At 37.9% G+C, this 24,398-nt stretch overlaps 1 protein-coding gene across 5 annotated transcripts in view; it reads right to left on the bottom strand.

Annotated features, from left to right (window-relative positions):
- The window catches only part of BCL2L13 (BCL2 like 13), a 36,106-nt gene that overhangs the window by 11,560 nt on the left and 148 nt on the right, over positions 1-24,398 (bottom strand). Inside the window, exons 1-6 of one of the 5 annotated variants that reach the window (XM_088141272.1) lie at positions 24,319-24,396; positions 18,731-18,894; positions 10,492-10,599; positions 9,891-10,047; positions 5,533-5,602; positions 3,421-3,564 (exon numbers count right to left, since the gene is read on the bottom strand). In XM_088141272.1, the coding sequence (XP_087997398.1) occupies positions 3,421-3,564; positions 5,533-5,602; positions 9,891-10,047; positions 10,492-10,599; positions 18,731-18,851 (600 nt within the window). In that variant the 5' untranslated portion in view covers positions 18,852-18,894; positions 24,319-24,396. Of the gene's footprint in view, positions 1-3,420; positions 3,565-5,532; positions 5,603-9,890; positions 10,048-10,491; positions 10,600-18,730; positions 18,895-21,692; positions 22,608-23,111; positions 24,196-24,239; positions 24,263-24,318; positions 24,397-24,398 lie in introns of those variants that run through there. The other 4 variants (XM_088141275.1, XM_088141273.1, XM_088141276.1 and 1 more) reach the window with 4 other exon arrangements.

Here is a 24,398-nt window from a genome sequence, read left to right as displayed (position 1 = left end):
CCAAACCAACCTCTCTCTTCCCACACTGCCTAGTAAACCTCCCATTTAGGAAGGAACAGAACCACTACAAAAGCACCACTACTAACCTTCATAGATAGTCCAGAAAGATAGCATGGTTAATGGTATCAAATATCAATGAGAGGTCCAAAAGGTTCAGCAATGACAGTCAGTTCAGAAGGACTGACTCCACCTCGGATTGGATTGAAGCAAGACCTGCTCCCTTTTTCTACTCCAACACTACTTTCAGTGTTTCTAAGCAGCGCTATTAATTTAGAGTTCTAATTTACAGACGACTTTTAGCAAAAATACTTATATGCAACTGAAAAAAGGCTTTGATTAATAATTTCAAAAATTCTGTGATGGAGTTTATTTCCTTGCAAGCATCCAACATTTTCTTCTCTTATAAAATGAAACCTTATACGTTCTTAAATACAAGCTTGTTAAAGTAAATTAAAACCATCTACCAGCCCCAAACTGAATATAGTATAAAACAAATTAAAAACATGCATTCTTTCAGTAAAACTTTTCTTCTTAGAGCAGTTAATCATGTCAAATTTATCCAGCATCAGAAAAAATATTGCCACTTCAGTTCTTTCACTTTTCCAGCATAGTTTCACAAATAGCACTGCCTTGCTAGTTCTTCAGCTTCTGTCAGTCTAATTTTATGCCTGGTTAGAAAAAGCAGATGAATGCATGGTTCATGGTGATAAGATTGGAAAAAGTATCCATATATTTTTTTGCTGCAATGTGTGAATTTCATATTGAAATTATTCAGTTTGCATTACTGTATGGTTAATAATACAAAGTTAATTAATCTAGGAATGGGACTACTACTGCTTACTTGTTCCTGAGTTTTGCTGTTTGCTACACTGCATCATTCAACAAGCAGAGACCAAGATATAGGTTTATTCCAGTTTAGAAACTCTTGATAAATGGCTAAAGACTAGATATAATCAACACATGGTAAGGCATGGACAATACAATGTGACAGCCAGACCTGAAAGTCAAGGACTGTTTATGTAACCTATCTTGACCAATGTTGAGATGAGCAAGTTGTATGGCTATGGAAGATCCTATCAAAGGACTGGAATTTTGAGCAATGGACCTGCAGCCCAGACCAAAAAAGAAAAGCCACTTTGGCTTTTTTTGATATGAGCCAGAGGATCTCCACCATTTGAGGTTTTGCCAACACATGTGTGGGCCTCTCAAGCTTCCACACCATCCTGCTCCAATCTTCATTTTCATATTTTGTCAGATCATTGATTCTGATGGCCATTCTATTGTGTCCTGCACCTTGGTAACTTTAATTTGAATTTTACTGAGTAACAGAACAAGAATTCTTAAGAACTCATAATTTAGTTTCTTTCAGTTATTTTCATTTATTCCTGAGTGAACTTGCATCCAAGTTAGTCTAAGTAACATTTTAAACTGAATTTGCTTCTCTCTGGTTTGTTGATACCATTACTTACTTACTCATCACCTTTCCAGTCAACTGAACTTGATAAAGTTGTTCAGCACTCTAAACCCAAGAGTGATGGTAAGATCTGTGTATCTTGTTTAAACTTTGGTTCAACTGGCTCCTTATCTTACATCCATAAGCTGGAACAGATGCAAACCAAGAACTGAACCTAGTGCCTTTGGAAAAGGACTAACTTTAACTACAAGACCAAGCTTGTGAGACCACAGCTTTTCTGGAGAGTCAGTCTGACTTGCTGGACTATCCATCCCAGAAGATAGCCAGTTCATAAAGACATTAAGCAACCCTTGTGTCTGAGTGAGTGGATAAGCACTGAGATTGACTAACTAAACACCTGAAGTAATTATAAACAGTGTCCCACAGTAAACATTCCTAACTTCTTAGAAGTAGAATGCTCTAAGTTTTCATGAACAGCTATGTACTATAGCACAGATATAAATAAAAATATATAAAAAATATTGAGGAATGGAAAACAGCCCGTCAGTCTGTCAAAATGAGCCATCTCGTGGAGGATATAATGGGACAAGGACCCATTCACACATCTTAATCATTTAACCAATCTATGACTAAAATGCCTTGCAAGTGACCCACAGGTAGCTAATGTTTCCTCTTATAAACAGCTGATGAAATAGAGCTTTGAATTACCCATTCCTGACTGGGCAGCAATTACATGTATCATCTAACTGCAGAATGATACTATGTCCAAAGTTAGTTTAATGCTAAACTGATTATGTGCCATCAAGTTGGTATTAACTCTTAGCAACCACACAGATTTTCTCCAGAATGATCTGTCCCTAGCCTGGTCCTTCAGGTCTTCCAACAGTGAACCCTCAATTAGTCTACTGCAAACCATGGCACGATTTGCTCCTGTTGGAAATAGTGTGTGCCCTGCATTTATATTGGAAGCTGCTTCTCTCCAGCCATTTGTGGAAGGACTTAGAAGACATTAGGGTTGCTAAAACAGTATATTGGCTACCTAATCATTTCATGGTTAAGTATAACATGAACATACAAGCAAACCAAAAGTTCTATTTGCCTGCCAAAAACAAACCAGAAAGGTAACTTTCGTTAAATTCAAAATTTCAACTGTAGCTGGATATATGAATCCTGCTTCATTCTTCAAGTGTAATTCAAAAAATGAAATCTAAATAATTTGTTACACCAAGGCAGGGGGGAAAAATGATGGGGGGGAATGAGAGAGAAATGTGTAACAAATCAAGTAGAACATAGCCTACATAATAGCATACTCTTATTAAAATCAAATATATAAAGAGGTTATAAAACTACTTGGAAATAATTTTACTAATCCCAGATTAATTCTGTTTAAATCTGGTATCGTTCTGCCTCTCAGTAAGAAATAATCTGAATGCCCTCAGCTCCAGTTCAACAACTTTTGCAAAAGTAGATGAGAAAAAGGAGGAAATGGACTGTATGTTTTAAGCAGGCTTCATTATACATTCAACATTACTTTCAAATAACATTTTAAATGGAACTGATTTCTTGTAGAACAATGAATATCCAGCTTTTAAGGGGGTAAACTAATTTCCTAATACTACAGAAATCATCAGTCAAATGAAAAAAATCAAAAATCAAAATAATTTATAAATTTCATCATATACACAAAAGTTTAGTATAAGTGGACACAATGGAATTGCTTCTTGCTGTATGACAATTGAAATTTTCCAAAAATCAAAGATTAGATTAGGTTAAACTCCACAGAAAAAAACATTTATTTAGAAATAAACTTTGTCTCATGCAAAGACCAGTGAAAATTATAAAGCCAGTTTTAACAAAATATTTTTCTTTGATCATTCTCCACTATTTCCTAAAGGAAGACTATATGCTTTATCACTACTAAATGTTAAAGTCATTGTTGCACTACAATAAACATATCTAAATCTGTCATTTCAGAAGAATACATAGTCAAATATTATCTGTCTTACCCATCCACCTTGCTGGATGATATAATCTGCAACATAATCTTCAAGGTAGGTCACTCCAAAATTCAGAAGTGCACCAAGTGGTTCTTGGCCCTGTTTGGACAGCTCTACCAAGAACCGCTGAAGAATCACCAGGGGCACTAAAACCTAGAGAGAGAATAATGACCAGGAAATGCAGCACTCTGCCATAAATGACAGGATCTTCTACATTTAAAGCAACTTAATTTTGAAGCAAGTTAATACCATAACATTTTCATATCTGAAAGAATATTAGAATAATACTCAATAGTACACTGGTCAATTATGTTATTGTTCAGTAGGCTAATTTATCACATAATAAGTTTCTTTATTCATTATCAAGATTAAGTTTCAGGGGGTTTTGCTTTTACCTATCTCAGAACTTCTTCCAGACACTTGCTTTGAGTTTTGCAGGATTATTGGGTTGAAACTAGTCTCCCTAGGATTACTAAATGGAAAGAAGAGTATGGCTGCATCTGATTAAAATACTAGTGACACTTTAATCTAAACCTCTAGATGACTTCTCCAGCAGTTTCATGAAGAACAAAATGAAACGATATTCCCCAAAAGTTGCTTAATTTGTTTTCTTTCCTTAATACATTGAGGTGGAAGCTACAGCCAACTTACAGCTTCCAAATCAGAAAGTAATCCTATTATTACTTTGTTGATAGTAACTACAAGCCTTGCCTAAAAAAAACCCTACTGGAATCAAACAAGACTTTCCAGGACTGTAATTTTTAGCTTGTACTATTGATTTCTGTTCATCCTTCATATCATACTACTCCAACGTCTGACATATATGCATTAATATGCACTATAAACAAGACATATGAAATATGTAATGTACTTACTTAATAACAATGATTTTTCTCAACTAATTACTAGTGAATGGGAGTGGTCTCATAGAAGATGTTACTGAAAAGAAAGGAATGACTGCAGGCATCACTAGCCAGCCAAATTAAAAGGGACATTGATCATCTCTGCTAATGTCTGGTTTAATTTAACCATTTTTTTACCACTTGTCCCTCACACAGCCCTCAATTTTTGGCTGCTTTGCAGGCTTGGGTGGAATCTGAGCGCCTAGGCTAGTCTTGTTGTGTTTCTTATTCTTCCCCATTACTTCAGTGTCATCGTGTCATAGCTGAAGCTTCTATGGTGTTTTAGGAACTTGATATTCAGTTTTAGAGTATCTCTTGCAGAGAATGTGTTTATAAAATAAAGCTAGATAAAATTTAAAATGTATAGCTAAGCTATTTATAAAATAAATAAAACATATAAAATGTCATAAGGCGCTCAGCAGAGGAGCTGCTGCTCCATCGCCATCTTCTCCCACCCTCCTTCAATATGGCTTTTTTCACTTTTTCTTTCTTCCAGCTACATCTTCCCTTACTTCATCTCTAGCCATTTTCATTCCCCCTTTTCTCTTAATTTCTCTGTGTACCTACCCATTCTTCTTTCTACAGTCTATTTTTCTTTTTTTTTCTTTTTTTTTGCTGTTTCCACTGGAAGGATGGTGGAGAACTTGTGCATGGGTACGTTGTGTTTCTATATATGAGAATGATTGGTATGTGTCAAGACAATAGTTGGCAGAGACCAATATATTTCATAAATGATGTACCTTACTAACAAGCAATTAATTTTTATCATTTATTAATTTGACTTTTTGTTTGTTTTGTTCTGGCAGCGTGTTTTTCCTGCCGGATATATATACATATGTGCGTACGTGCACACGCACACATATATATGCACATACATTTGCAAATCTGTCACAAATTCATTTACTTGCAGAAAGTGGGGAATCCTCAGGATTGATTACAACTGAAATTGGCGACCCTATGTTGACCAGGTAGAAAAGGCATTGCATGGGAATTTTCTTGTATTTATATACTCTGTGTGTGTGTTGTGTGTATTTATATATCTACATATATCTATATCTATATAGATATATACAGATATATCCCATTATTCCTTTTGAGGAGTATCTAAAAAAAACAACCCTGAATTCAGACAATTGGATATAATATGCTTCAGGTAATTCAATTTACACTAACTCAATATCCACTGGAAGGGAATTTAAAAAAATGAGCTGGTCAATACCTTGCTCCATCCACTAGCATGACTTGCTACTTCCTGTGTCCTCTCTTTGTATTCCTGATAATTCACTGGCCTGAGTGAGAGAAACCAAAAGGGAAGATAATGAAGCTAAGGAAAGACAAAAATATAACTTATTTTTCATTATTTCTGCACATTACTAAACTGAGTAATCAAAAAGGCCAAAGCAAGTTCTTTAGCTTCAAGAAGTTGATCCAACCTATTAACAGCATTAAACCACACAACTGTTTATAAAAATTGTACAAACTTTGAAAAAGATTTTTTCTCATGAAACAAACAAAAACATAAGACTTTGTTAACCACAATTTTGCCATGACTGATGTCTGGAGCAGGTGTCAGCTGCCCTCCACTCATAAGCACACACTATCAGAAAAATTAAAATATTTATAATTTGTATCCCACCATTCCAATACAGAATTCAGGTTTGTTTTTAACTTCATAAACCCTTCTATGAAATAAGGCTAAGGTGTAATGACTTCCTAATGAAAGTTAAATAGTTCACAGGTGTCCTTTCACACTCCTTAGGAAACATTTGGAAGATTCAAATTCTGTTTTTAATATATGGTTTCTTATGTAACCTAGATTAAATTAGCTATATTTAAAATCCATTATGATTAATATTCACTCTGGTTAACTAAAAATCAGCTTCAAATTGTGTATTCTGAAGCTGGCTTATTTACTTTCATCAGAGGAGTTGTTATCCAAATGTTTCTGGTTTGTATGATAAACCACATATATTAATACAGTTTAATAATAGAGGCAAACCATTTTAAACTCTTACAACCATATACAGGTAGTTCTTGACTTACGACCATTTGTTCAGCGACCGTTCAAAGTTATGGTGATGCTGAATGAAGGGATTTATGACCCGTGCCTGAAGTTACAGCCGTTGCAGCACCCCCGCAGTCATGTGATCAAAATTTGGGTGTTTGGCAGCCCGCCCGGACTTATGACCACAAGGGTACTTCAATTCCCCCCACTTGCCTATCTCCCCCCATCTATGCCTTTTTGGCCCCCTGATGCCCTGCACTACACCGCTCCCACTGACCTTCGCCGCCTTCTTGCTCCTGCTGACGAGGCATTCCCAGCCTGGCTGCTGGGCCAGGGTGGGACTGGGCTTCGTGCTGGGGGAAAAAAAAAAGCAGAAAGTAGCCCAGAGCCACATTGCAGCACGAAACCCAGCCCCACCACACCGAGGGGCACAGCACAAAGGGGTTTTTTGGTGCACTGCGGCTCAGGGGCCATTTTCTGCTTTTTTTCCCCCTTAGTATGGAGTGTAGCCTCACCCTGCCCAAGAGCACAGCACAAAGGAGCTGGCTTTGCCCTCGCCACCCTGCACTCTGAGACCCCTGCCACCCTGCACTCTGCTGCTCTAGCTGACCTTTGCCATCTTCTTGTTCCCACTGCTACTGAGATATGCCCAGCTGGGTCGAGTTGGGGCTGGACTTTGCACTGAAGAAAAAAAAAAAAAAGCAGGCGGCCTGGTTGCTGGGTTGAGTTGGGGCTGGGCTTTGCACCGGGGAAAGAAAAAAAAAAAAAGCAGAAGGCAGCCCCAACTCGACCCAGCAGCCAGGCCGGGCACACCTCAACAGCAGTGGGAACAAGAAGATGGCAAAGGTCAGCTAGAGCAGCAGAGTGCAGGATGGCAGGGGTCTCAGAGTGCAGGGTGGCGAGGGCATCTATGGCTTGGACTGGGCTGGGGCAGCTGCAGCTTCCCAGGGTATGGCAAGCAGCCCTAGAGTTGCGCAGTTCCAGGGCTGCTTGCCGCCCTGCAAGGCAGGGTGCAGGGTGGCTAAAAGGAAGGGGATGGAAGGGGAGATAGGCAAGTGGGGGGAGTTGGAGGCAGTCCCTTACCTTACCAAGGCTCGGAGCTGGGAGGGACCAAGCCTGGAATGGCTTGGATTGGGATGGGTACTCGCTTAATTACTTGTGATTCATGGTTAATGATGGCAACTGGAACTGTTGGGATTGCCATTGCTAAGCAATGCAGTCTAATGACGTCTCGCTTTACGACTGCATTGCTTAGCAATGGAAATTCTGGTCCCAATTGTGGTTGTAAGTCAAGGACTACCTGTACCTTTTTATTGTAAAAACTGATACATTTCTGGACACAATTTTATTTCTTCTAAGATATTAACTATCCCACCACATTGTTTTCAAGGTTCTCACAGAGTGACCACTTCATGATATCCTCTAGAATCTTCCCAAGTATCAATATCACATGCTCCCCTGTTTGAAGACAGGGACAACTTTTCCCACCTCTAACTCTCCACCAATTAATTGATTTTCTCTACAATACAGAAATGTTTAACCAGACCAACAGCAAATTTCTTTCATACTGTAGAATGAAATTCATTTTGCCCTGGAGATTTAAACTAATTCAAAATACAGGCATTTCTTGACTATGCTTCTATCAACTTCAGATTTCAATTCTGCCTCCTTATCCTAAACTTCACACACTCTTGTGGGAGAACACCAAACCAAACTAAATAATTCTGAGACAACAATTCCATAATACAGGAATAGTAAAGTTCATGAGCAAACAAAAATGCAATTCTATCCGCATATGGAAATATGTAGATTTGTATTGATTTGCATGCATCCTCTAAAGACACAGGCTACACCAGAAGGAATGTGTGAACATAACATGTGGATTAGTATATATCATGCATCAGATGATTCCTGCTTAGAGTAATCAGTAAATCAAGTTGTTATCAATTTAAATTCCACCATTTCAATCAGACTGCTTTAAGCACAATTAAATCTGGTTTCAGTTAACTGAACTGCAGTGTGATGGCTCCCAACTCATGGCTTGGCACTGCCTTCTTCTCGAATATTTTTCCAGCTTCCCAGTCTTGCCTATTATCCTGTAACTTCCTGGTGATCTCTCCTCTAACTGCTAAGCAGCTCTGACTTTCCTTAGCTTTTCCAGATTGGTTGTAATATTAAATTTAATGGGTCCACTCCTAATTACATAAACAATTTTTACAATGTAAGCTAGAATGTGTCCCAGATTATCTGAAGAGTTCCATATGTTTAATTATAACATACAGTTGACAGCATGAAATGAAACATTTAGCTCTATGTTATAATAAGGTCTTGCTGTTTTTCCAGCATAGGGTTTATGCAATACTACAGAATATCACTTTCAGCTGTGATGGAAAGTATTTTTCTGGCCAACTATGTTTTGCAGAAATTCTTTTTCTAATTTATGGAGAGAGGGAGTGTTACAGGTAGTCCTCGGGTTCTGATGGCAATTGGGACTGGAATTTCCATCGCTAAGTGATGCAGTCATAAAGCGTGATGTCATCTCGTTGACCACATCTCTTAGCGATGGCAATCCTGGCAGTCCCCATTGTTGTCATTAAGATTAACTTTGCTTGTGGGAAGATGGCAGGGAAGGTCGTAAATGGTGATCACATCACCGCAGGATGCTGTAATCGTCATAACTGCAAGTTGGTTGACAAGCGCCTGAATTGCAATGTTACCGTGGGGACACTGTGACAGGCCCAGCTTCGAAGACCAGTCGTAAGTCCCCCTTGTTCAGTGCCACCGTACCTTTGAATGGTTGCTGAATGAGTGGTCATAGCCCAAGGACTACCTGTACTTCTTTTTAAAGAATGTTCCTAGAAACAATTTATGAAGTCCATTTTAATAAACCTAATCACAGTATTTAATACACCAAAGCGCGTCTTATGAAATACATTTCCACTTAAATTGCACAAGTGATTAGCTACTGTATATCAAACACTAGGCTTTTCCTGTCTTCAATAGCATATGTGGCTGACAGGAAGTTCATCTGAGAGCTGTCAAGCAATTATACATTATACTGTAAATCACAAGAGCCATGTGAAATTGAGCAGAACATAAATTAGTGCTTCTTCACTCCAGTGACAATATCAGACAATAATGCTATTATTAGCCGATTTATTTATGTGCCTGATTTTAAATGAACAATGCTAGTAGAGGATTACCCTAAAGTGATTTTTATGACAAGTATCAGATCGTTATAAAAGAAAAAAATGTGTTGATCAATCTACTTAAACACTTTACCATTTCTCAAATTTTTACATCTCATGTTCTTAAGGATATCAGAGAAATCTCAACTGTAAATCTACCAGTGGAAGAATTTGCTTTCTTTGTGCTGGATCAAAATTCCAGGTTTAAGTAATAGAAAACTGCTAGTTCATTTCCTACAACCATCAACAAGCACATACTTTTGAGAGCAAGTCAATCGGGGTGACAAAAAGCTGTAGCAAAATTCAGTCATATCAGCATTATCAAAATTGGGAGAATTTTAAGAGCAAGTACCTTCCTGCTGAGCAAAGCAAATGAGAACTCACTTGCTAAGTAGGATCTCTAATGCCTTTTCAAGAGGTTCTTTCAATTCTTGGAATACCTTCTCCCCGAGATGAGCTAAGCAGTCTTCAATTGAAGTCTCTGGGTTTGCAGGACTAAATACTGGAGATGTGTGGCAGTCAAAGCCAGTTGTAGTGAAAGCTGAAAATAAACAGCAGAGTTACTTTATGTAGGATTTAATATAATTAGTGAAAATATATTATAAAAATAGGAATTCATTAAAGTGTTTATTAGGAATACAGCTCAGGAAGAACACAATAAAGGTACAGAAGAATCGAAGGCAATCCATCATTTATTACTAAAATAAAGAGAGTGAAATAATACTTAGGATTTCTACCATTATTCCTGCCCACTCAACCCCCAACAAAAATTACCAAGACAGGAAACCACAATACATTTAAATCTTGTTGGATTATACCTTTACACCAAACATTTCAAATGCTGCAAATAACAAGGTAATGAGTGGTCAAATAGTGCTAGCGATCTGCTTGTTTAACAGTCTTTCCTCTGGGAACAAGGAAAAATTATAATACCTTTTCATAACATTAGCAACACAGGAAGGAAAGTACACCAACATGTACAGACCTTCCAAAATTTCTTCGTCAAGATGTTTCAATTCTTCCTCAATTTCTGCTTTAACTTTCTCTAGGATCTCTTTTTCTAAAGCTTGTGAGACCATAGATGATTCTGTTACTGAAAAAAAGCCCAAAACATGCACACAGATGAGCAGCAAAGATTAAGCACTATTACATATATTTACACTAAACAAAAATACTCCATTTTGTCATAAACATAGAAAGGCAAGATTGTATACTTCATACATAGAAGAATTCAAGCAACTTTTTCAAACAGTAAAGTATATACTAAAGAAAACTAATCATAAAGAACAATACACCTATATAGCTGAATCCTTTGTACATTAATAGGACTGTATTGCAAATATATATTTAATAATAGGAACTAAAGAAAATTAAGAAAGATTAAAGTGACCTCTTTGGGTATCAGTACTTATAAAGACCTGCCAATCTGATTTTAAATTTCCTGGAATATTAATTCTTAGAATAGTTTTATTTACAATGTTTGTTTGTCTGATTGCATATTTAAGTTTATTATAAATTGTCATGACCATTTTAAAAGAAAGGTAAAGTAATAAATATATAATCAACATTAATGTTGCAAAGTTATTATTTCCTAAATTTATTTTTCTTTACATGCAGCAATACATTTATTGTCTTAAACCTTTTTAATGTGCTTCTTTCTTTATTCCCTAAACTTACATTTTATGGAATGTGAGAGGAAGATAAGCATGTCATAATTACTCTACAACATGGACAGATTCTCTTGTTAAGTTCATCTGCCAAGATTCAACAATATAGACAATACTCATTAATTTAACTTAGACTAATAGCAGTAACTAGATTATTGTGACACTGGACGCCTGGCAGGAACTTCTATGTACAATTATTTCCAGTTTAAACAAACAAAACAAAAAACAACCAATTTGCCTGAATTGTTGCACTCCTGTGTATTAGAATTTCAAATATATTAAAAAAATGAACTAATCCACAGATTTCCTGACTGAAACAAAAATATTGATAATTAGACTTTTTTTTAATGTTAACAAAGGTAGAAACCTCAATTTAACAGACTCAGTTTTAGCAGACTTCACATGCAGCCAACAAAACATAAATCTGGCCTTTCCTTAAAATAATGGACAAGTTCATTATATCCCAAGTAATCCAGATTCTGAACTGTTAAATCTAATTTATTCATGGTGACTGGCTATTTGGATGAATCATGCATGAATGATATATATGTTAAAATGATATATTTTCATATTTAATAAGTATTTGGAAGAATGGACACTTCACATTCCAAATAGCCATTCAGAATAAGTTTCAGTTAAAACTAGGTTTTTACCCACTATACTGTCAATGGATAAAAACCTAACATCAGATGGTATAATATCCCTCAGTATAGCAGCCTGCACTAAATGGCTTCATGTGGTATATTCCAAGTATAAAATAGTCCACCCTCTTATAACTGACTGTAATATATACAAGGAATTATGGCAGAAAAAAAAAATAACTGAATGGATCTTTTCCGTTCAGGTATTTTTCTGTCACTGCTCCTTATTTATCACTTCATCATGACCAAACCAGAAACACTTTTGTTCTGTATACATTTAGAAATGGCAAATAGGATTGAGTTTAAATTGGTGAAGAACCTTGTAAAACCCAAATCGCTAGAATCAAATCACATGAGCTCCTGGGTTCCATCAGGGAGTATTTTATTTCCCCTGCCTATTGGTGCTGGAGGATTTCAATCACGTATGCCTTAGGGGTAAGACCTGAGGCGGCTTAGGAAGTCAGGGCCTCCATGGCTGATAACGGCCCAACTCGTATGGGTACCCATGAGTTGGATCTTAACATTACTTAGAGCTGATTGTTATGGGGAAATGCCCAAGTAAATAAGAAATGCTTTATTTGGAGATAGATGCAACAAAGTATATTTAATTGATATGTACAATTGCACTGATCACTGGGCTACTTGTCAAAGAAACACAAAAGAGCCCCTAAACGCACAAGATTCCAGGTTATATACCCTCTGGAGATGATACCCAGAATTTACAAAGGACTTAATGTAAATTAAAACAGTACTGCAGGAATGTAGGATCTGGTAACAACATGGAGTGACCTTACTATGAGCTGACCTGGCACCTCTACATTCTGTTCTTCGAAAGAGACTCCAAGCCTGCACTTTCTACTGATACTAGCACCTTCTAACATAAGCGATGTCCTTCATTGTACCCATACATTGGTTCCCTTCAAATTATGGGAAATGTGACAATCTGATTTTTGTTAATTATCTCCTTCCTTTCCAGGGTGATTAGTTTACCTGCTCTGCCTAATATGCACTTCAGCACCATGTATGGAGGATATTATTTGTCCCCCACAAGATGCCTTGTGATCAGAAGGTGGAGGACATTGTGGTTAGTCTTTCGTCATATTTACATACAGCTCAAGGCACATCTTACCTCTGCAAGAGTAGTGGACTGATTAGAATGGTCCACCCCAGATGTGAAGATTCAACTGATTTTCAACAGATACTTGGGGATTTTCCCTATGATCTTACAGGGATCTCCACTGTGCACTTTATTAAGCTCCAGAAAGTAGACACAAAGAAGGTATGGGATATGGTTTTATATTTTTGTGATTTTATATATTTTTTAACACTGTTAGCTGCTCGGAGTCATGAACTTGAGTGGGCAGCCATATAAATTGAATGAGTGAATGAATGAATGAATGAATGAATGAATGAATGAATGAATGAATGAATAAAATTATCACCAAGTGGCCTCTCTCTGCTAATCCCAAAAGAGCCTTTGTTTTACTAAGGAGCTCCAGGAGATCAAGTGGCAGAAGCAATACCTAATATCCCAGGCAGAAGATGAGCATGAGTGAGCACAGTATGTGTTCAAACTTAAGCTGTGGCAAGAAGAACAGCAAAATATCAGTACTTTCCTGCTCTTAGCAAATTGGATATGTATTAAAAATATGTCATGGCCAATTAGCTTTTGGAGTAAGATGAGTGGGATGATCTCCCTCCAGGCTGCAATGACATGTTTGCTAGACATTTTGCCGATAAAGCTGCTTATATTTGCTGTAGTTTAGATTGCAGCTATGCCTTGCAAAATTATTTTGGATTCCTTTAAACTTATGGATTCTGAGGAATTAGTTAGGGTTTTCTGTAACTTGAGTTCTGCCACCTTCGAGCTGGGCCCATGCTTCACCTGGCTTTTTCAGATAAGCAAGGAATATGTGTGCATGTGGATGGATTCAAGTGCACCCATTTCTGAAAAAGCCACATCTCAGTCCAATTGTACTGAACAGTTTGTCTGGTCTCCAGTCTTCCTTTTTGGGAGACGATTTTGAACAAGATTGTAGGACATCAGCTGCTAAGGATCATGGATGATTATTTTGATACTTTCTGTTCAAGTTCAAACCTGAGTATGGGACAGAAGCTGTGCTAGTCACTCTTGGAATGATCTCTGTTGGTACCTAGATGGGGAGAGTATATTTTTCCTAGTCTTACTGTATCTCTAAGCAGCATTCAGTACCATCAATCATGGTATCTTCCTGGACTGCCTGCAAGGGTTGGGGTAGGTGGCACTGTTTTGCAGTAAAGTTTTCCTGGGATGGCAGTTCCAGTTGATAATGATGGAGGAATGAGAGGACAACCTCATGGTCACTCAACTGTGGGATGTCACAGAGACAGGCTCTCTTCCCCATACTATTTAACATCTCTACGAGATCATTGGGAGAGGTCATTCATTCAGGTCCTCACTGATTCTGGCATTATGCCATCTTTGATTCTCAGTAAGGTGATGCTCCCTTTTATCAGGGCTGGAATCTGGGGATGCTCCTGAATTTACAGTTCCTGCTGGAACAGAAGATGGAGGCATGACAGGAAGGCTCTTGCCCAACTTAGGCTGCTGTGCCAACTACAGCCTTACCAAGAACAGGGGACATTGAAGACTGTTACTCACACCCTTGTAATCTCTCATATGGATTACTGTAATTTGCTTTATGCAGGGTTGTCCTTGAAGACCACCTGGAAACTTTAGTTGATGCAAAATACAGCAGCCTATATGATTAATGGACAGTGACATTATTGCTTTGTAACAACATTATGAGAGCTGCACTGGCACTAATATGTTTTCAAGTGCAATTCAAGGTCCTGGTTATTAGCCCAGGCCTGGCTAACTTTGAGATCACTTATCCCATGTAGATTCTGCCTGGCCAACTGGAGGGCAGAGAATGCCTGGTGAAGACTTCCACCTATTGAGAGAAGTGTCAGGATGGAGTCTGAAAGTGTGCATTCTCTGCAAGTACAGGGGTTCCTCTTATTTCAAAAAATTTGCTCCTTCCCACAGGCAGATGTAATCCCCTTCACGGCCTTCTGAAAGTTCATAAAACATGGCCATTCTGGAAGGCCCTTGGGATTTGTGTGCTGCAGAGCTCCCAGTTATAATGTTATATCAATTGTAATTTTTTAACAGTAGTTATAAGTCAAGTTGCTCATAAATTAATTAAGAAATAAAGTATGACAGGAGATAGGTTTCCCTTCACTATATGTTCTATAATTCTGGACTTCTGGGGGAAGTATGGTGAACTGAAGACGACTCTGCAAAAGCAAAGCCAACGATTGTGGCAATGACGAAGGAACTGGTGAGTAGATTGGTTCCTTGGAACCTCTCCAGATAGAGAGAGACAGGAGACTGACCTCATGTTCTCCAGATGGCTGCTCCCTGCGAGGAGACCACAGGTTTGAGCACCAGTAGACAACAGGATTAGCCATCTTGCTTGCAACCACAGCGGAGACTTTTAAAGAACACTAAGTTTGCAAACCTCACTTTCTAATCACTTTTGGAAATTGCTCACTGTTTCTAAGCTATTAGAAACCTTTGGAATGACAAATCTGAAAATGCTGGGTTAGTCTGCCTTTAATCCTGGATGAAAGAAAATTTTAATCATAAGCTTAAGAATTTAAAGAATCTGAAATAAGTCACAAAAAGCTAAATAAGATTTTGATCCTAGAAAGTTATAAACAGACTAATGGTCCAGATAAAATTGGAATATTGAAACTTTTACAATAAGATTTTGGAATTAATTATAAAGTACAAACAGCTTACTGTAGGAAATAGATCCTACAGTAAGGTTTTTTTGGTTTTTACAAGACAACATAGATAAAGAATTTCATGATTTCAAAAACTGGACACTAGAGGGGACTAAATATTTTAGGTACAGGAAATATATACAAGCCTGTAAGATGGTGCAAAACAGTATGACAATAAAAATACTGAAGGAGACTTTTGAAGAATGGAATCAGAAAATAATAGCCACAATATCAACAATGTCAGTAATGATGTCTGCTTCTATGGATAGACTACATCCAAAAGATGTTATTGAAGAAATGTCAGATGTAGAACAAATTTTATCTGATAAGATAGATACAGTATCAAAAGTGGATTTACAACTGACAGGCTAAGAGAATGAGTTAGAAAAGGATGTTTCACTGGATCTACAAAAGAAGTTGGCTGAGGTTTTAAAATTTCAAAGGGAAACACAAATGACAAACCAAGAGAGTGAACTGGGTAATATTTTGGATTTACAAAAGAAGCTTGTTAAAGCCTTGAAGAACTCTGTGCAATGGGACAAAGAAGAAATGGAATCAAATCCTACAACAATATTTGAAGGAACTAAAGATTAAGGCTGTTAGAAGTAAAAGGAAGGAATGTAAGATTGGTTTATTTGATCAAGGTTAAAACAAGATACAGTGGTACCTCTACTTACGAACGCCCCTACTTACGAAGTTTTCGAGATACGATCAGCTCCGGCCCCAAAAATTTACCTCTACTTACGAACTCACCTCGACTTACGAGCCATTTTCCGCCCGTTCCACGTGGTCCACGGCCATTTTTTGCCTGTGCCACGTGGTCCACGGCCATTTTTCTGCCCGTGCCACGTGGTCCGCGGCCATTTCCTGCCTGTTCCACGTGGTCCGTGGCCATTTTTCTGCCCGTTCCATGTGGTCCGCGGCCATTTTCCGCCCGTTCCACGTGGTCCGCGGCCATTTTTCCGCCCGTTCCACATGGTCCGCGGCCATTTTTTCTGCCCTGCCGCGTGGTCAGCGGCTGTTTTTCCGCCCCTGACGTGTGGTCCGCGGACGCCGGAACAGATTAACGGTAATTACATTGAACCTTATGGGAAAATTTACTTCGACTTGCAACCAAGTCGACTTGCGATCAGAGTCACGGAACGGATTAAGTTCGTAAGTAGAGGTACCACTGTATGTTGTTACTGCTGACTACCCTTTATGGACTTTCTGCTGACACCAGAACCGAAAAGATGATGCTTTATGGATTTGTTTATAGGTAAGAGATGGGATATGGGATGAAGAGATAAATGTTTCTAACTTTAGAGAGGATGAAGAGTTACTAAGTTTGCTTATACTAACTGTTATGAAGGTTGGAAGTCACTTCTTTATATAATTTTCTCTTTATTATATTTTTACTTTTCTTTTTCTTCTTTTTTTTCTTTGTACTTTTTACTCCTCTCTATTTTCTTTTCTTAAGTTTAGTTTGTATTAGATTTTACTATTATAATCAAAATTCTTAATTGTGTTTGTGTTTGTGTGTGCATGTGTATTCTATAATTCTCCTTCTATGCCATAATCCCACTGTCTACTACCAAAATCACTATGTAAGAGCAGGCTCCTTCTCTGGATAAAAGTTTTTGGGGGCGGTGATACAATACTAACTAATCTTTAAAATCCTCAGCCCTATACATCATAAAAGTTTATTGTTTTTCTACAGAACTTCTGCAATGAAGCTCATGTCTGCCAAGATTAAGAAATAATGCTAAAAACAATTAGGAAAAGAAAATTAAATCTGTTCATTACACAAAGATACTGTTTAGATAACAAATACACTATCAAAGCTTTCCCATTTCTTGGCTTTGCATTCAAGCAGAATTTTAAATGTGCTAAAGATTAAAAAACTATTCCAGTTCACTGGATCTAAAAGAGGGAACTCTGCAGATATTAACTGATTTTAAGCTTGGTTTGATAAACAGTCAGCAATAGAAAAATGTCCAGCTACAGAGACCAATTAAATATTATACTCTTTACTAACTAGAATGTTTTATTATTCTGTTATTTTTCCTTCTTACTCACAAAGCTGTTTGCAAGTGAATAGTAGAAAAAATGCTTCCCACCTCTAGAAAAATAAAGTAAGATGTGTTACTTCCAAGTGAAACTTTCTGACTGGTCCAAGTATGACAGTGTCTACAAAAAGCTTAATTTGGTGATAGGAAAGAAGAAACACTGATCCTTATGTAACTACAAATTTGTGGTATAGTACTTCAGTTTTGGGAGGTGAGGAGACTAAGGTCAGAAAGTACTATTTTCCACTATGGCACCAATGCTCTGAAAAAGCTTCCCTCTAGAACATAGGCTGGCTCCTCAATGGCTGGCTTCTGGAAGTTACTGAAGGCCAAACTTTTCTGCAGGGCCTTCAGGGAATGACCATCAGCATTTGGATGCTTATTCATTTATTTACTTATTCACTGCATATTAATTGCTATTTTTGGTTTTTGATTATGAACCTGCAGTTTGCTTTTTCTTTACCATAACATATTATTGTATTTTGCTATGTTGTTTGCTGCCATGATTCTGCAAAGATTTGGCGCCATACAGGTAAAATAATATATAGAACAATATGCCCTGTTTCAAAGGGATTATAAAATTTCCTCTTCTCACTGTAGGGCAGTAATACAGTAATCTTAAATGTATAATATTGTCCACAAACCTGGAAATGAACTATTAATGTTCCAGAACCATTTGGTGGTTCAGATATACAAAATATATATCAAATGTAAATGTAACAATTTCCTATTGTTAAAGCTAATTCTTACTATTATTATTACCATAATCTATTTAATGTTATGCATTACTCATGTGCATAATATTTTAAATTATTAAAATATTATTAAATATTTTTAATAATATTATTAAAAATTATTTTGAGAACCAGTCCCAATGGGCAGGAATTATATCATATTAAAGGTAAAAGACAAACATTTTGAAATACATACAACATTATTTATTAAGTTAAAATATCAATAACTATCCTTTTTATCAGCATCAGATTTTGGTATATTATCTTATCATTTAGTAAAACAGTGTTCACATTTTACATTTTAAAAATATTTTAAAATTTCATTTATTATATATTTAACTGCAAATGAACTGAATCTCTTACCTTGAGTTGACAGAGAGGGCTGTTCCTGAGGCTTTTCTGGTGACAAAAGACCCAAGTAGCTGAGGACAACATATTTTGTTTCATAGTGAAAACCTACAGGTACAGCAGTAGCAGATGCCATTGAGTTGGATTATGGTCCACGTAATGTTTTCTTCGTTTATAATCTAATAAGGAAAAATATACATTTTCATTTTTCAATTTACAGGCATATTCTGATTATTTACACAACCACTATTAAGTCAGCACACATTTATTATTGCACTGCTGGTTCACATATCAACATAAATATCTGAGGAAAAAAAAGTCATATAAACTTTATAGCAAGTTGACAAATTTATCATTACATATATCTTAAGATCACCTGACTAATAGTACTTGTGAAAAAAGATCTTGGAATAGCAAGACTGCAAACTGATTCATATGACTCATCAGTGTGACAATGGTTTAGAAAAAAAATAAATGCAATGTTAGGTTGTATCAACAGAAGTATAATTTATTCTGCATTGGTCAGACTTCATTCTAATAAGTCCAAACTAACTGGAACAGTTTAGCTAAGGGCAATAACTGAAAAAAAAAAACAGGGAATGTTTAGCATTAAGAACACTAAGTGGGATATAACAACACTAAACGAAGCCACACAGAAGACCAAGATCTCATCTCTATCATCCCAGAACACAAGACATGAAATAATGGATTTAAGTTACAGGAAGCTGAATATTAAGAAAAATATTCTAACAGGAATATCGGTTCAGCTGATGAAACAATTGTCCAGAGAGCTGGAACATCCCTTCACTGAATATGTTCAATCAGGGTCTGGACATCTACTGGTCATGGATATTTTAATTTGGATTCCTGCATGGAATGTGATAGTGTAAACAGCCCCTTTGAACTCTATGATTCTATAAAATCCTCTATAGGGTGACGCAGAAAAAACTTCACTAAGCTTCTTGCCTGAATAACATAACGATAAGAAATTCCATCACACATTTTTATTTAGGAAATCGTAAACAGGAAAACAGAATGACAAATAGTAAGACTTTTTCATGTTTACCACTTCTAATATTCACACATTCTTAATACGGTTTTTTAACTGCAAAAACATGAAATATAGCCGTAAGGACTGGAAAAAAAAATGTGCATTCAGATAAAAAAAAAAAGACCACCAAAAAATAGTCTTTCTTGAAAATTAAGAAGCAACTAGAGATCTGAAATGGTCCTTGGCAAAGAATCCTAGTGGATTCCCGAACTTGGTGACTTGCACCTGTACCACTCTCTGAAATAATACTTGATTACAGAAATTGTTATTATGTTGGGGTCCTTGTAGGCAATTAAAGGTTTTTTCCCACTTGCATTTCAACACAATACAAATATTTCCTAGTGAGTTTTATTTTGACACATTTCCATGTTTTTCTTATCCTCAACTCTGGTAAGTCAGCATTATGTTGTGGTTAGAAGAATTGGTGTTAAGAGTTTTCCTCTTAAACCAACAGCAACTAATGACAATTTCATGATGTGCACAGTCTGCTATGCTTTGCCACTGATGACAGTTACATGACCTACAAGGGGTGGGATGAGTCCAACCTATTGGTCACTTTGCTTGTCTGTACATGCCTATACATCCTCCTCTCCCTAGGTCTTGGGTGTTCTCCTCTACCCCATTCTTTTTTTCCCCTTGGTAGGGGCACAGAAGGCACAACTGCCAGTTCTACTACATCTGGCAGTTCCCCACAACCTGCTGAACAACTGATCAACAACTGGGGGAACTGCATAGGAAAGCAGGAAAATCAGCTCTCTGGTGAGGGTTTGAGAAAGCTGACCCTCCCCCTTTACCAGCAATCAGCTATCTGGTAATGCTGGTTTAGGCATTCTGTGCAACTGATAAATTGCAACCAGCCCAAGGATCAACGAGTGATTTTCTTTCCTGAGTGAGGATATGTTGTGCTTATGTTTTCAGTGTTCTCAACTGACATTGTCATTGCTTGGAGCATAATATGTTCAGCCTAATTTCCTGGACTCCCCAAATACATAAAAAAAAACTGATGTTATTTGGCTATATTTCAAACCTCTAATTAAACAAATTGATAGCACAATATATTTCAATAACAATTTCAGCTATTATTCAAGTTATTTTTGAATTTTTTAAAGATAAATCCAATCTGAACATGTTTGTCATTCTATCATCTGTTTCAGAAGCTGTCTTTAGATGCAGATGTCCCTGCCGTAACTTGTACAATAAAATATGCAAATAATTGGTTCAGCTGTCTATCTTTCTATAGGACATAAGTTAGTAATAATTTGCCATTTTAATACTTTCTAGTAAGCCCCGCTTTCTCTTCTAACCCTTAAAGCAGCTGTTTCTTTTTCTGGGATTGTGTAGCTGTTCTCCGCAGCTGCTATGCAATCCCAAGAAAAGGAGTGGGGCTGTTTTAAGGAATTGCAGAAGGATCTACATGAGTGCTCAACTTGGTGCAAAACACCTTTTTGCCCTCAAATCCAAACAGGTGCATACTCCTATTGTTGATTGTGCCTGAATCCCTTGTTACCGAAATTACTATAGATATGCATCATATACAAAATTATTAAAAGCTTTGAAAGCCTATATACATCTATTTGAGACATCTTTTATAGCAATATGTTTTCAAGTAATATTGCATGCACAATTATAACAATGTGTTTAATGCTGAAGAACAATGTAATTTTAGAGAGGCAATGGGACTTGCTAGCAGGCAACTTTCAGGGACTGAGGATTTGACTTCTCATGCAGTCTCTGAAACTGTTAAAACTGAAATGTAGTAAAACAGTCATTGAGCTTGTGGTAAACTAAAATCTGAAACTAAATAATAAACCTAAGAATGGAAGAAATCCAAACACCTTCTGATTCTCTCATCTCAGACTATGCAAAAGCTATGTAAGATATGTCTTTATTAAGGCTAAACTGGGAGACTGTGAGTTCTAGTCTCACCTTAGCATGAAGCCAGCTGGGTGGCTTTGGGCCACTCTCTCTCAGCCCTAGGAAGCAGGCAATGGCAAACCAATTGTGAAATCTTGCCAAGAAAACTGCAGGAACTAGTCCAGTCAGTCGCCAGGAGTCAACACTGACTCGAAGACACGCACGCGCGTACAAGCACACAGTGTTAACTACTTCATGACATACAGGTAGTCCTCAGTTAATGATAGCAATTGGGACTGGATTTTCTGTCGCTAAGCAACATGGTCGTAAAGCATAATGTCATGTGACCAGACTGTTAGTGATGGAAATTCTGGCACTTCTGGTTACCACTGTTAAGCAAATCAGCACAGGTTGTTAAGCAAGGACGTCACATGGTCACTGTTTGCGACCTCCTGCTGCAATGGGGAGCAATCCCCATTGATTTGCTCGTGTGAGGCCGGCAAAGGTTGCAAATAGCAATCATGTGACCCCAGGATACTGCAACATTGTAACTGCAAGCTGGGCACCAAGCGCATGGATTGTGACCACATGAGCACAGGGTTCTGTGACAGCCAGAACTTCAAGGATTGGTCGTATCACTCATTCAGCACTGTTGTAAGTTTGAATGGTCATTGAACCAGTGGTTGCTAAGCAAAGACCACCTGTATTAATTCATTATATTAAAGGCTTTTGGATTGCAATAAATTCAACAGAGCTTTCACTTATGCTTTTCAAGAGAATTTACAGTACCCTGGCTGTGATATCCCACAAAAGTCACAACATCAGAATGCTACTGTCACCAAACTTTGAAAATAAGCAAGTAAATTTATTTTATAATGTAACCCCAACCGCCAAAGTCATTTGAGTTTAAACCATCGTGGAGATAATCAGATTGACATCTCCAGATGTTGAAAGTGATTCTAATATCCAAATAAATTACACAATTACAGTAAGTGAAAAGTTACCAATTGCTAAAATAATACTCGAGTCAAAGGGCTTTGCTATCTTCTACTTCTCAGTTCAATAGCTCATATAATTTTCATTGCTATATGAACATATGAAGCAAATAACTAATACCAAAGAACTTACCTTTCCCTATTTAAAATTATATCATTACACTAATTATTTTATTGCCTAGATTATGAAGGAGGGTGAAGTAGGTAAAAAAAACCTCTTTAATATTTAAAGGCATCAATTAATATCTGTCAAACACTTGCAGCTTAGAAGATGTTTTACAATCATTGGGAATAACATAAATTTAGGAACCACAAGGTTTTAGAGGTGGTGGGCCTAACTGGAAATTTGAGAAAGTGTTTTGAACAATGTTACAAAACACCTACCAGAGGGGAAATGGCCAATTACAAAAAATCCATTTACAACAAAACAAATATATGAAGTTACTCCGCCCCTTACCTCTAGCCTTCTAGGATGTTCTTTATCATTTTAACTTACCTCTTTTCTGGGTAGGTGAGCTTGCTGTGCTACAGATATCTATCATTTTTATTTTTTAAGGAGGAGGAGTCTGGCCCTCATTCATTTCAAAACTTTATACCCGCATTCAGTTATCAAGACAGGAACAGCAGTCCTATTGGCTCTTGTTCTTTTTTTGCCCACCCATATTTTTGCCTGCCAGTAAGTTTCATGCACCAATTGGTTATGCTCAGTTATTTTGTCTTGTGCTTTCCTCCCACCAAATGGGTTAGAGTTATTGTAGAGAGTGAGGAAGATGACCTTGATGGAAATATGAAAAACTATTATTTAGGCAAAAGGGGCTGAAACACTTTTTAAAATCAGGAGGAGGAGGAAAAGATACAGCACAATCAGACCTGCAAAATTCTGTTATTATAGCCATTCTCAATAAAAGTTTTATCCTTCCTGTGGAGCTGATTTCTGGTCTGGCCTATGTACAGGTATTGATTAACGGTTGACAATTACCTCTGCAAATGTATGTACTCCCACCATAATGACAACAAGGATATTGCATCAATCAATTATGGCGGGCAAAAACCTTTTGGACACGAGATTTTTAACCCTAGTGGCAGGCAAGACGGGAACAAGAGCTGTCCTATTAGCCCACACAGTGGACAGGACCCCTATACTCAGATCACAGGCCATGTACCCCTTTTCCACATTGCTCTCTTCCCCTTTTTAATGGGGAGAGGCACCGGGTCCCTCCACAGCCCCAAAGTGTGACTAACGCAGACACTGTGGGGTGCGAGGATCAGCCTGCCCTTCACACACAGCCCCTCTGAAGGCGCAGGCCAGGCCAAGTTCCACCTCCTGCGACCAAACGGTACCCCCACCCTTAGAACAGGCCCGTGACTACTATCCCCATGTTCCCCAGCTACCTCTGAGGAGACTGGGGCATACAAGAGATGAAAGGAAGCATTTGGTGACTGGGACGAGGCCACAGTAGCCCTATGAGGCGACCCTAATAGAAGTGGAGGGGGAAAACGGGAAGGGGGAGAGAGAGAGAGAGGGGAAGGGAGTCCCCCCACGCGCCCACATATCAGGACTCCCGACCTCCCATCACGGCCTCCCCCCCTCCCGCGACAACTGCCCCCTGCGTGCGCAACTAACCGCCCAGCCCCCACGGGACGGGACGGGACGGGACGGGACAGGACGGCACGCGACCAAGAGGCACCACGCGCGAACGAACCCTGAGGCTGCTTTTCCTTCCACTCCCCTTTTGGGAAGTGGCGGGGGGATGGGGGTTTCCCGACTGCTCGGCTTCTTTAC

This window comes from Python bivittatus, unplaced genomic scaffold (assembly GCF_059951505.1).
Source record: "Python bivittatus isolate LINGU-HERP-01145 unplaced genomic scaffold, Pbiv_v1 ctg000330_np1212, whole genome shotgun sequence".
Taxonomy (NCBI): Eukaryota; Metazoa; Chordata; class Lepidosauria; order Squamata; family Pythonidae; genus Python; species Python bivittatus.
This window is presented reverse-complemented; position numbering and strand designations above follow the sequence as displayed.